General features: G+C 43.6%; 1 protein-coding gene across 2 annotated transcripts in view; it reads left to right on the top strand.

Annotated features, from left to right (window-relative positions):
- The window catches only part of LOC129818467 (astrotactin-2-like), a 433,204-nt gene that overhangs the window by 312,339 nt on the left and 108,305 nt on the right, over positions 1 to 12,560 (top strand). For both annotated transcript variants that reach the window (XM_055874386.1, XM_055874387.1), the window contains one exon: positions 9,395 to 9,657. In XM_055874386.1, the coding sequence (XP_055730361.1) occupies positions 9,395 to 9,657 (263 nt within the window). The remainder of the gene's footprint in view (positions 1 to 9,394; positions 9,658 to 12,560) is intronic.

Here is a 12,560-nt window from a genome sequence, read left to right as displayed (position 1 = left end):
TGTGAAATGTAATGAGTACATTCTTTTAATTGCCAAAACACAACATAATGATATATTTTCAATGTTGTAGTTTTACCTACCAGTTTTATCTAATAGCAAACGATGCAAATCGCCCATAGAAGTGCTGAAAGTAATATGCTACCGTACTGTAAATGACAGTAGATTACAGTTTGCACATTGCGCAATACACATACTTACATTACCCAACAAAACTGGCAGAAAATCTAGAATTTTCATAATATTTATTGAATGTGAAATCAAAGATGTGATCAATGAAGACATCCTCTACAATCATTAATGCAACATTTATATATATTTTTTCAGATATAATTGCAGCATAGGTGTACTGTCTATAATTAAATGTAAGAAATTAAATGAAACAAATTAAATGAATGAAAGTGTAAAAATATATGTTTAGCACGCATTCATTTGCATCAAGCTTGTCTTGAGCAGTTGGCCATAAATTATTTTCGAGTGAATGTCCTCATTGTTCATGCACCGTGGGAAAAACCTTTTGGCATGGCGAATCCAAGCTTGACATTGGTCTGCATTGATATCGTCGCATGCCTCATCCATGGCCAGAAGGAGGATGGCACGTTCATGGGGATGGCGATCATACACATTCCACCTCCGTGCTGAAAAATGATCCTCAATAGGGTTGAGAAAAGGAGAGTATGGGTGCGGGTATAGGGTCACAAATCGGAAATGGGCCCAAACCATGCCTGAACCACCTTTGCATGGTGGAACCTGACATTGTCCTACACAATGACATAGGTGACCCTTTCACCTTGACAGGCCTGCTCAATTTAATTGAGAACCACATTGAGGTGTGCAGCGTTGTAAGATCCAAGTAATGGCCTACGTCCTACCACACCATCTTCAGAGACAGCTGCGCACATGGAGATGTTTCCCCCACGTTGTCCAGGCACTTGGACGGTCGCCCGTTGGTCAATAAGGTTCCGCCCAAGGCGCCAAGTTTTGTCCGAGTCAAAGCCCGCTTCATCAACAAAGATAAACTTGTGATGGTTCACAGCTGCATAAAGAACCATCACCTTCTATATTTTGGTTAGTTATTTTTTACAATATAGTTCCAATATGATATTGTGAAGTAGCATGTGCATCAAATAGTAACAGTAATACAGTATATAGTGCTGTATCTGAACATACTAGGCCTGCAGTTGTTTCACCCAGTCGTTGTTTCTCTCAAAACGCACCAGGTAAATGTGTTTCATAGATACCTGGTGCCTCTTTAAAAGGTGAGCTATTGTTGGTAGGCTGATGGATGCCTCATTGGCAAAGGTGTCATTGTTCTCCTCAATGGCCTGCTTTATTTCAGACAGCCGTACTGTATGTCATTCCTGGCCCTCACCATTTCCACCACTGCCCACTCCTGCTGGTCGGTCAGCACATGGCAACCACCATGGGGACTTCTGTAAATTCTGAGGGTATAAACAGAGTATACTGTCAATAGATCATACTGTAAGAATAGTGTAGCATGTTTTGTGAATTTACTTGCATTACAATATGCAATTTACAGTAAATGAAATGGTAAAGCATAGTGCATATACTGCAGATTTACCGTCTTTCTTGGTGGAATGTTCTCATGATCGAATTGCCAGTTGATTTGTTCAGATTGGGGTGACCTTATCCGGCAGCCTCTGCCATGGTAAGGCCTCTGTTTACCACATGACCAATGATGATGGCCCGGACTTCATTAGACACATCTTTTCCATGCCATCTGCTTCCCTCTCTCTGACGGGTCCTATGGCCACCTCTTTGACCTGTTTGACAGGTCCTATGGTCATCTCTTAGATCTCTTTGATGGGTCCTATGGCCACCTCTTTGACCTCTGTTGGGGCCCATTCCCACTTCTCCATGGGCTCTTTGACTTATTCCTCTCCCTTGCTGTCTATTCTGTTCCATGTTGAAAGAAATGTGCTCACACGTGTTCACACACCCCCTTTTATATAGTGACCAATTGTGGTGGCCTCTATGTGAAATCCATTAACAGTAACGAGTAGTCATTATGTATGGTTACAATGTGTAATACATGTCATTTAAATGTTTATACTTTGAAAAAACACACATTTACTTTCTGTAGTTCTCAAAATCCAGATATAGTAGACAAACCAGTTTAAAATCTATAGGTTTACCAGACCGTTAAGTGATTAACCATTAAGTGCATTTGGATTAAGTGATGGTCAAATGTCTTTAAACAAATGAGAACAGAATCATATGAAAGGTATTGTGAGCATTGCATTGTGAAAGGCAATTATTTTATATGAAAGCTATTTCTAGATGAAACACTGACTAGGTGAAAAAGGTACTGTGTGATTTTGTGTATTGTACCTAGTCAATTGAAAATGTGCTTAAAGATTTGAAATAACAGCCTTTTTGATGATCTGTTTTGAGTTTTGTATCTAAGATTTGTGACATTTTACCACATACTTGTTAAAATAGTACCAAAGCGATAAAAAAAACTGTAAATTAGTCAAACAGGGTCATTTTAAATCTGGCCAGAAGTTAATAAAAAAACTATCTCAACAGAGAGAAAAGTCCTCATGTCTGTTGCCTATATAGAATCTCTATACTTTAACGATGACAGATTTTCCATCCTAGAGGGGGAGATCAACCATTTCCAGGCCCAGGGACATGTACTAGTCTGTGGTGACCTAAATGCCATAACTGGACAGGAACCTGACACTCTCAGCACTCAGGGGGACAAACACCTACCTGGAGGTGACAGCATTCCCTCCCCAATATTCTCCCCTAGACACAACAATGACAAAACAAACAACAAAAATGTCTCACAATTGCTGCAGCTCTGTCGCAAGCTGGGTCTGTACATAGCCAATGGTAGGCTTCGAGGGGACTGCTATGGTAGGTACACCTACAGCTCATCCCTTGGCAGTATCACTATAGATTACTTTATCATTGACCTCAATCCAGAGTCTCTGCGTGTTCACAGTCAGACCACTGACACCCCTATCAGATCATAGCAAAATCCCAGTCTACTTGAACAGAGTAATACACAATCATGAGGCATCACAGCCAAAGGAACTGCATAATATTAAGAAATGCTATAGATGAAAGGAAAGTAGTGTAGAAACCTACCAAAAAACTATTAGTCAACAAAAAATTCAATCCCTTTTAGATAACTTCCTGGACAAAACATTTCACTGCCATAGTGAAGGTGTGAACTTGGCAGTAGAAAGCCTAAACAGAATATTTGACCTTTCAGCTTCCCTATGAAATATATAAATTGTCAAGCAGACAACCTAAGCAAATGAACAACAATGATACATGGTTTGATGAAGAATTCAAAAATCTAAGAAAGAAATTGAAAAACCTATCCAACCAAAAACATAGAGACCCAGAAAACCTGAGGCTACGCCTTCACTATAGGGAAATACTAAAACAATACAGAAATACACTAAGAAAATATGAACAGCACAGAAATCAGCTCAATGTAATGATATAGTAATCTATAGTGATACTGCCAAGGGATGAGCTGTATTTGAAGAATCCATAGAATCTAACCACACAAAGAGTTACCATCCAAAATGGAGATGTATGCATAACCACTTCTCCAATCTGTTCTGCTCTATAACAAAGAACAAACAGCAAAAACATATACATTATCAATTACAAATCTTAGAATCAGCTATTAAATACTACCATAACCCACTGGATTCTCCAATTACACTGAATCAACTACAGGACAAAATACAAACTCTCCAACCCAAAAAGGCCTGTGGTGTTGATGATATCCTAAATGAAATGATAAAATATACAGACCACAAATTCCAATTGGCTGTACTTAAACTCTTTAACATTGTCCTCTCTTACATCTTCACCAATATTTGGAACCAAGGACTGATCACTCCAATCCACAAAAGTGGAGACAAATTTGACCCCAATAGCTACCGTGGGATATGCATCAACAGCAACCTTGGGAAATTCCTTTGCATTATCATTAACCGCAGACTCCTACATTTCCTCAGTGAAAACAATGTACGGAGCAAATGTCAAATTGGCTTTTTACCAAATTACCGTACGACAGTCCACTTATTCACCCTGCAAACCCTAATAGACAAACAAATAGACCAAAACAAAAGCTATGTCTTCTCATGCTTTGTTGGTTTAAAAAAAGCTTTTGACTCAATTTGGCATGAGGGTCTGCTATACAAATTGATGGAAAGCGGTGTTAGGGGAAAGACATACGACGTTATAAAGTCCAAGTACACAAACAATAAGTGTTTCTCTTAAAATTGGCCAAAAACACAGATTTATTTTCACAGGGCTGTGGGCTGAGGCAGTGATGCAGCTTGAGCCCCACCCTATTCTACATATATATCTACGAATTGGCGAGGGCACAAGAACAGTCTGCAGCACCCAGCCTCAACCTACTGGAATCTGAAGTCAAATGTCTACTGTTTGCTGATGATCTGATGCTTAAAGCAGCACCTAGATCTTCAGCACAGATTCTGTCAGACCTGGGCCCTGACAGTGTACAAAAATAATGGTGTTCCAAAAAAGGTCAAGTTACCAGGACTATAAATACAAATGTCATCTAGAAAACTATCCCTAACTATCCCTAAAACACCAAATAATGCATGCAGAGCAGAATTAGGAGGATACCCTCTAATTATCAAAATCCAGAAAAGAGAATTCAAATTACAACCACCTAAAAGGAAGTGATTCCCAAACCTTCCATAACAAAGCTATCACCTACAGAAAGATTAACCTAGAGAAGAGTCCCCTCAGCAAGATGGTCCTGGGGCTCTGTTCATAAACACAAAAACAGAGCCCCAGGACAGCAACATAATTAGACACATCCTAATCATGACAAAACAAAAAGATAATTACTTAAGAAATAACCAAAAAACAGAGCAAACTAGAATGCATCTCAATTGGGTTGAGGTCGGGTGATTGTGGAGGCCAGGTCATCTGATGCAGCACTCCATCACTCTCCTTCATTGTCAAATAGCCCTTACACAGCCTGGAGTTGTGTTGGGTCATTGTCCTGTTGAAAAACAAATGATAGTTCCACTAAGCGCAAACCAGATGGGATGGCGTATCGCTGCAGAATGTTGTGGTAGCCATGCTGGTTAAGTGTGCCTTGAATTCTAAATTAATCACAGACAGTGTCACCAGCAAAGCACCCCCACACCATCACACCTCCTCCTCCATGCTTCATGGTGGGAACCACACATGCGGAGATCATCCGGTCACCTACTCTACGTCTCACAAAGACACAGCGGTTGGAACCAAAAATCTCACATTTGGGCTCATCAGACCAAATTACATATTTCCACCGGTTTAATGTCCTTTGCTCGTGTTTCTTGGCCCAAGCAAGTCTCTTCTTATTATTGGTGTCCTTTAGTAGTGGTTTCATTGCAGCAATTCAACCATGAAGGGCGATTCACGCAGGCTGCTCTGAACAGTTGATGTTGAGATGTGTCTGTTACTTGAACTCTGTGAAGCATTTATTTGGGCTGCAATTTCTGTGGCTGGTAACTCTAATGAACTTATCCTCTGCAGCAGAGGTAACTAACTATGGGTCTTCCTTTCCTGTGGCGGTCCTCATTAGAGCCAGTTTCATCATAGCACTTGATGGTTTTTGTGACTGCACTTGAATAAACTTTAAAAGTTCTTGAAATTTTCCAGATTTACCTACCTTCATGTCTTAAAGTAATGACGGACTGTCGTTTCTCTTTGCTTATTTGAGCTGTTCTTGACATAATATGGATTTGGTATTTTACCAAACAGTGCTATCTTCTGTATACCACCATACCTGTCACAACACAACTGATTGGCTCAAACGCATTAAGAAGGAAAGAAATTCCACAAATTATCTTTTAACAAGGCACACCTGTTAATTGAAATGCATTCCAGGTGACTACCTCATGGAGCTGGTTGAGAGAATGCCAAGAGTGTGCAAAGCTGTCATCAAGGCAAAAGGTGGCTACTTTGAAGAATCTCAAATATAAATATATTTTGTTTAACACTTTTGTGGTTACTACATGATTCCATATGTGTTATTTCATAATTTTGATGTCTTCACTATTATTATACAATGTAGAAAATTGTAAAAAAATATAGAAAAACCCTTGAATGAGTAGGTGTGTCCAAACTTTTGACTGGTACTGTATCACATGCCTGACTTCTATTTTCCTACATAAGTAAAATCTGGAATATGCCTTTACTACCATTCATTCCAATTAGCTGCTATTTCCACCTCTTTCTGGAACTTTGAGGGTTCATGACAAACCCCCTTCAGTAATTTAATAGTATTTTTATGGTTGTAATCATCCTACACACCTGTAATTAATGCATAAGGGATGTTTTAACCTGTGTCATGTGTAAGTTGTCTGCCTAGAATCTCAGTGTATTTCATTGAGCATGTGTCTGACTGGATCACAGTGGAGCATATATTCCACTTTTCATACTCTCAATCCTATCTAAGGCTTTGGGGTTAATGTTAACTTTCAGAAGTTATTGTCGCAGGTAACGGATGGAGTTGAAGGGGAAAGGAAGAGGGATGGGTGTATATGCGGCCGGCTATAATGTGAGCTGCTCTGCGAAGCCTGCAGTAAACCTGGGATAATCACAGTGTTTTAGGGCCAAGTGATAACAGCTCCTTTCTGTGTTTGTGTTGAGTGCATGTAATTGGACTCTTAGGTCCACCCCTTGAGCCTGTTTACATAGGATGTAGAGGAGAGTATCCCTCCCCCTCCTCTTCCACTACTCCAGTCCCTTCACACTCTCTCTGCTCTGTAGCTGGGCCTGTGTGTCTGGAGCCCATAGCATCACCACAACACCAGCCTATTATCAAACTACACGTACAATACACTGTCTGATGATGTACCGTTTGTCTCACACACTTGCATGTGTTGAATGAAAGAGGAAATGTATCGACTGTCACGCAGCTCTCATCTCCGTGTTTGTCGTTTTTACTATGGCCCAATAAATACAGTACACTGAGTTCTCAAAACATTAGGAACACCTTCAAATATTGAGTTCACCCCCTTTTGCCCTCAGAATAGCCTCAATTTGTCGGGGCATGGACTACAAGGTGTCGAAAGCGTTCCTACAGGGATGCTGGCCCATGTGGACTCAAGTTGGCTGGATGTCCTTGGGTGGTGGACCATTCTTGATACACACAGGAAACTGTTGAGCGTTAGTTCTTGACACACTGAAACCTGTGCGCCTGGCACCTACTGCCATACCCCATTCAAAAGCATTTCAATCTTTTGTCTTGCCCATTTACTCTCTGAATGGCACACATACACAATCCATGTCTCAATTCTCTCAAGGCTTAAAAATCTTTCTTTAAACTGTCTCCTCCCCTTCATCTACACTGATTGAAGTGGATTTAACAAGTGACATCAATAAGGGATCATAGCTTTCACCTGGATTCACCTGGTCAGTCCATGTCATGGAAAGAGCAGGTGTTTCTAATGTTTTGTACACTCAGTGTATATGTCTCATTATAGCTGGTGTTCCTTCTCTCTCTGTGTGGCAGTGGAATGTTTGTTTTTGCGTAGGAGATTCATTTAGAACTCTGTCACTGACTAGTGATCTTATCCTGAAAACATCCGATAATCTGCACCTGTGTTACATTTCTGCTTTTTCCCCCATCTACCCCAGTGGAAGCTATTTTTCACTGATGTTCTGTGAGCTAGTACAGCTCGAAATGTGTTTGTGTGTATGATGGATTGGAACCTGAAGGCATAACTAGCCCTGTACTTGGCTGGGCTTTTAAAGAGCTGTCGAGAAAGAAAGCAAGACTAGTGAGTTTTAAGAGAACGGACACACATGCTGATTAAGTTCACACACTGTATGTTTTCTTTTTCCTCTGTGAAATATTCCGAAGGCTGCACTAAAATGACTTTTACTCTAAGCTGGTCCCAATTACTCTACCTTGAAGAATGTCACTTTCTCTTTTTTGCCCTCTCCCTCCTGTAAAGTGTGGCTAGCACAAACCGTGTGACTGTGTGAGTTTGGCCTTTGGTTAGGGAGTAGCAAGCTAACACATCTGCATGTTATTGTGTTTATGCAGTGGTTCCCACCTCTGGCTCTGCCTGGTGTTCTCCTCCCCCTGTTGATTCAGCTCTAGCTCAGCCTTTTTCCTAGACGTCTGGATATGAGACGGATATGAGTCAGTTGATTGCTCTGCAATTGGAGTAAACCTGTAGGCCACATAATGGCACACAATGAGAGACTGAGGCTGGAATTAATTCACTCATAGTCAACCACAATAACATTACTCCTGTGCAGCAACATGTACAGTTTAGGTAATGGAACTACTTAGACAAGGTATACAGATTGAAAAAACACTACTCATTCTGATATACCATGAAAACATTCATACCCACTTGGTGTTATAAAGACGCCCACAATAAATACACTTTGGGAAGAATTAAGCAAAATCCTCCATAGCACATGATTAATATAATTTCCCCCCATCAGCAGTTTGCCTTAGTGTACATTTGATTCAATGTTGCCATTGCTGAGAGAGCCTCCTCTCTCCAGCCTGTCTGGTCTCTTCTCCCATCAACACAGACAGACAGCACATCTGCTGCCTCCGCAACACATGGCTGTCTCCTTCCCTCCATCCCTCCTTCCTTCCATTCATCCATCCATCCCTCCATCCATCCAGGGAAACACTCAACACTCAATTAACATTTCTCCCTGTTTCACTCCTTTCCAATGTAACATTGTTAGCCCGCTGGCACAGAACGTTATGCGCAGGAATTCCCCGTCGATGAGAAAATCAAACAATGCTTATTTACACTATGCAGGAATAAGTCATCACCCTCCGTTCATTCCCGGTGGAGGAGTTTATGACAATGAGGGATTATTTTGTTTGACCGCAATAGAAAGTAGATCCAGATGGCGGCACATGTGATGTGAGTGAGGCGGTCATGTGAAACTCAGTCAGTGGAGAGTGGAGATGGAGTGGATAGAAAGAAGTGAGTGCAGCTGTCAGTCCTGTGTTATGGCGATTCAGGACATGTGGCAGACATACATTGATGCAAGTTTCTGTGTGTCAGTCTATATGTGTTTGGATCTGGTCCTCTCATCGTTCAGACAACCTTCTATCAATAATGATAAGATCTCTCTTGCGAAAGAGATTTTATTTAAATGAGACTAACCTGTGTAAATAAAGCTAGATGAAAGATAAATTCCCTTGTCTTTCACAAACTGTGTTTGAATTGGTAGGTGTTGCTCCCAACCACTGACACAGGGTCAGCTATTTCTCATAATGGTTAAGGTTAGGACTGATATAATTTGATGTTAGAATATAGACTGTTTTTCAGTTTTCATACCCTGTCCTCTCACTGTCTAAACATGCCCTCTCTCCTTCCCTCTCCTCTCCATCTCCCAGAGGTGACAGACCAGGGCAGCAGGCGCGAGCTCAAATCCATGCCCTTCATCAGCTACCTGTCTGGGCTGCTGAAAACCCAGCTACTGACGGAGGACCTGGTGAGCGGTGTGGAGATCCGCTGTGAGGAGAAGGGCAGCTGCCCCTCGGCCTGCCACCTGTGCCATCAGGCAGGCCGCGAGCAGCCCTTGCCCATCCCCGTCCTGCTGGAGGTCAGCCGCATCGTGCCCCTTTACAGCCTGGTGCAGGACAACGTCACCAAGGAGGTGAGGGGGGACGGTGGGAGGGAGGGATGGAGGGGTGGGATGGGAGGAGGGTGGGGAACCCTATACAGTCTGGTGCAAAGGTGAACTTCACCAAATAGGTGAGGATAGAGGGAGGGAGGGACGGAGAGAGGGGGAACAGAGGAAGAGAAGGATAGTGGGAGCAGAATAGGGATGATGGGGGGAGATTCCTCTATTATCTGGTACAGAACTACATCACCAAATAGGTGAGGGAGGGAAGGAGGGAGGCAGTGGAGAGGGAAGTAGGGAGGAAGTGGAGAGAGATGGAGGGAAGGAAGTAGGCAGTGGAGAGGGAAGGAGGGAGGCATTGGAGAGGGAAATAAGAAAGGAGGGAGGTAGTGGAGAGGGAAGGAGGAAAGGAGGGAGACAGTGGAGAGGGGAGGAGGAAAGGAGGGAGGCAGTGGAGAGGGAAGGAGGAAAGGAGGGAGACAGTGGAGAGGGGAGGAGGAAAGGAGGGAGGCAGTGGAGAGGGAACTAGGTGAGGCGGGGGGAAGTGGAGAGGGAAGGGGGGAAGAAAGTAGGCAGTGGAGAGGGAAGAAGGGGGGAAGTGGAGGGAGATGGAGGGAGGGAAGTAGACAGTAGAGACGGAAGGAAGTAGGCAGTGGAGTGGGAAGGAAGGAGGCAGTGGAGAGGGAAGGGAGGAAGTGGAGAGAGATGGAGTGAATGAAGTAGGCAGTGTAGAGGGAAGGAGGAAAGGAAGTAGGCAGTGGAGAGGGAAGGAGGCAGTGGAGAAGGAAGGGAGGAAGTGGAGAGCGATGGAGTGAATGAAGTAGGCAGTGGAGAGGGAAGGAGGGAGGAAGTGGAGAGGGAAGGAGAGAAAGAAATAGGCAGTGGATAGAGATGGAGGAAAGGAGGGAGGCAGTGGAGAGAGATGGAGAAAATGAGGGAGGCAGTGGAGAGGGAAGGAAGGAGGCAGTGGATAGGAAAGTAAGGAGGCAGTGCAGAGGAAGGGAAGGAAGGATGGAGTGTGGCAGTGGAGAGGGAATGAGGAAATGAGGGAGGCAGTGGAGAGGAAAGGAGGGGGCATTGGAGAGGGAACTAGGGGAGGAGGGAGGCAGTGGAGAAGGAAGGGAGAAAGGAAGTAGGCATTGGAGTGGGAAGAAGGGATGCGGTGGAGAGGGAACTAGGGAATGAGAGAGGCAGTGGAGAGGGAAGGAGAAGGAAGTTGACAGTGGAGCGGGAAGGAGAGGGGAATGAAGGAGGCAGTAGGTAGGGAAGGAGGGAGGCAGTAGATAGGGAATAAGGGAAGGAGGGAAGCAGTGGAGTGGAAAGGGGGAAGGAAGTCGGCAGTGGAAAGGGAAGGAAGTAGACAGTGGAGAGGGAAGGAGGGAGGCAGTGGAGAGGGAAGGGGAAGGAAGTAGAGAGTGGAAAGGGAGGGGGTAGGCAGTGGAGAGGGAAGGAGGAAAGGAGCGAGACAGTGGAGAGGGAAGGAGGGAGGCAGTGGTGAGGGAGGCGGTGGAGAGGGAAGTAGCAAAGAAGGGAGGCAGTGGAGAGAGATGGAGAGAAGGAAGGAAGCAGTGGAGAGCAGAATACGCTAGTGGGAGGAGCTATAGGAGGACTGGCTCATTGTAATGTCTGAAATAAAATCAATGGAAAGGAGGGAGGCAGTGGAGAAAGAAGGAGGGAAGGAAATAGGCATTGGAGAGGGAAGGAGGGAAGGAATGAGGCAGTGGAGATGGAAGGAGGGAAGGACGGAGGCAGTGGAGAAGGAAAGAGGAAAGGAAGGAGGAAGTGGATAGGGAAGGAGAAAGGAGGGAGGGAGGCAGTGGAGAGGGAGGGAGGAGGCTAGTGGGAGGAGCTATAGGAGGACATTGTAATGTCTGAAATGGAATCAATGGAATGGTACCAAACACATCAATCACAACGTGTTTGACTCCGTTCCATTAATTCCATTCCATCCATTACATTGAGCCATCCTCCTACAGCTCCTCCCACCAGACTTCGCTGGTGGAGACGGATGGAGGGAATGAGGGAGGTAGTAGAGAGAGATGAAGGGAAGGTGAGCGGCAGAGAGGGGGCGATGGGGAGTTAAAGAGCTACGTCACCACGGAGGTGAAGGGAAAGGAGGAGGAGGAGGAGGAGGAGAGAGGGAAAGGGGGATGGTTGGGGATGGTTAGTGGAGGAGAGGTGAGATGGGGGTTTGGGGGGGGAACAGCCACGTCTAGAATGATATCATGGAATAGGTGAAACAGAGACGGAGAAAAAGGAGGGTGAAAGGGGAGAGATAGGTGGAAGTGTCAAGACAACAGTATAGTTTACTGGGTGTGAACAGAAATTAAAGCAATTTCGTAGAATATAATTATATTTCAATATAAAATAAACTGGTAAAAATAGATGTGCCATCTGGTCAAAGAGTTCATCCCAAAGTTTATTGTAACTGTACAGGAAATTAAAGGAAATGAAACATATTTTTATAGTTCCATGTCATTTCTTCACACACCCAGTCTTAATGTAGCTGCTTTGATAAGATTACAGTATACAGTATGTTAAGGACATTCTTTCAACACAGTGAACTTGAACACAATCATGTTTGGCTGTAGATGTAGTTATCAAAAATCCCCCTAGGTGGAGCAAGTGGGTTACCTTTCAAAATAAACTGGTATATCGAGAAAGGTGACATCATGGTTTTCTCTTTTGGTGGGGATAAATGTGCGTGCATGTGATTGTGTATAATTTGATGGTTTTCCTTACTCTCTGTGGAATCAACTGTATTGTCTTGTCACGACTGTGTTGTTGTTCTGAGTGACGTTTCCCCCTTGAGAGGAGCCTTTGGTTATTAAACTGGACAAAAATATAAAAGCAAATGCAACAATTTCAAAGATTGTACTGAGTTACAGTTCATATAAGCAAATGAGTCAATTTAAGAAAATAAATTTGGCCCTAAT

Source organism: Salvelinus fontinalis, chromosome 21, assembly GCF_029448725.1.
Source record: "Salvelinus fontinalis isolate EN_2023a chromosome 21, ASM2944872v1, whole genome shotgun sequence".
NCBI classification, from domain to species: domain Eukaryota; kingdom Metazoa; phylum Chordata; class Actinopteri; order Salmoniformes; family Salmonidae; genus Salvelinus; species Salvelinus fontinalis.
Note: the sequence above shows the minus strand (reverse complement) of the source record. Positions and strands in the feature narration are given on the sequence as shown.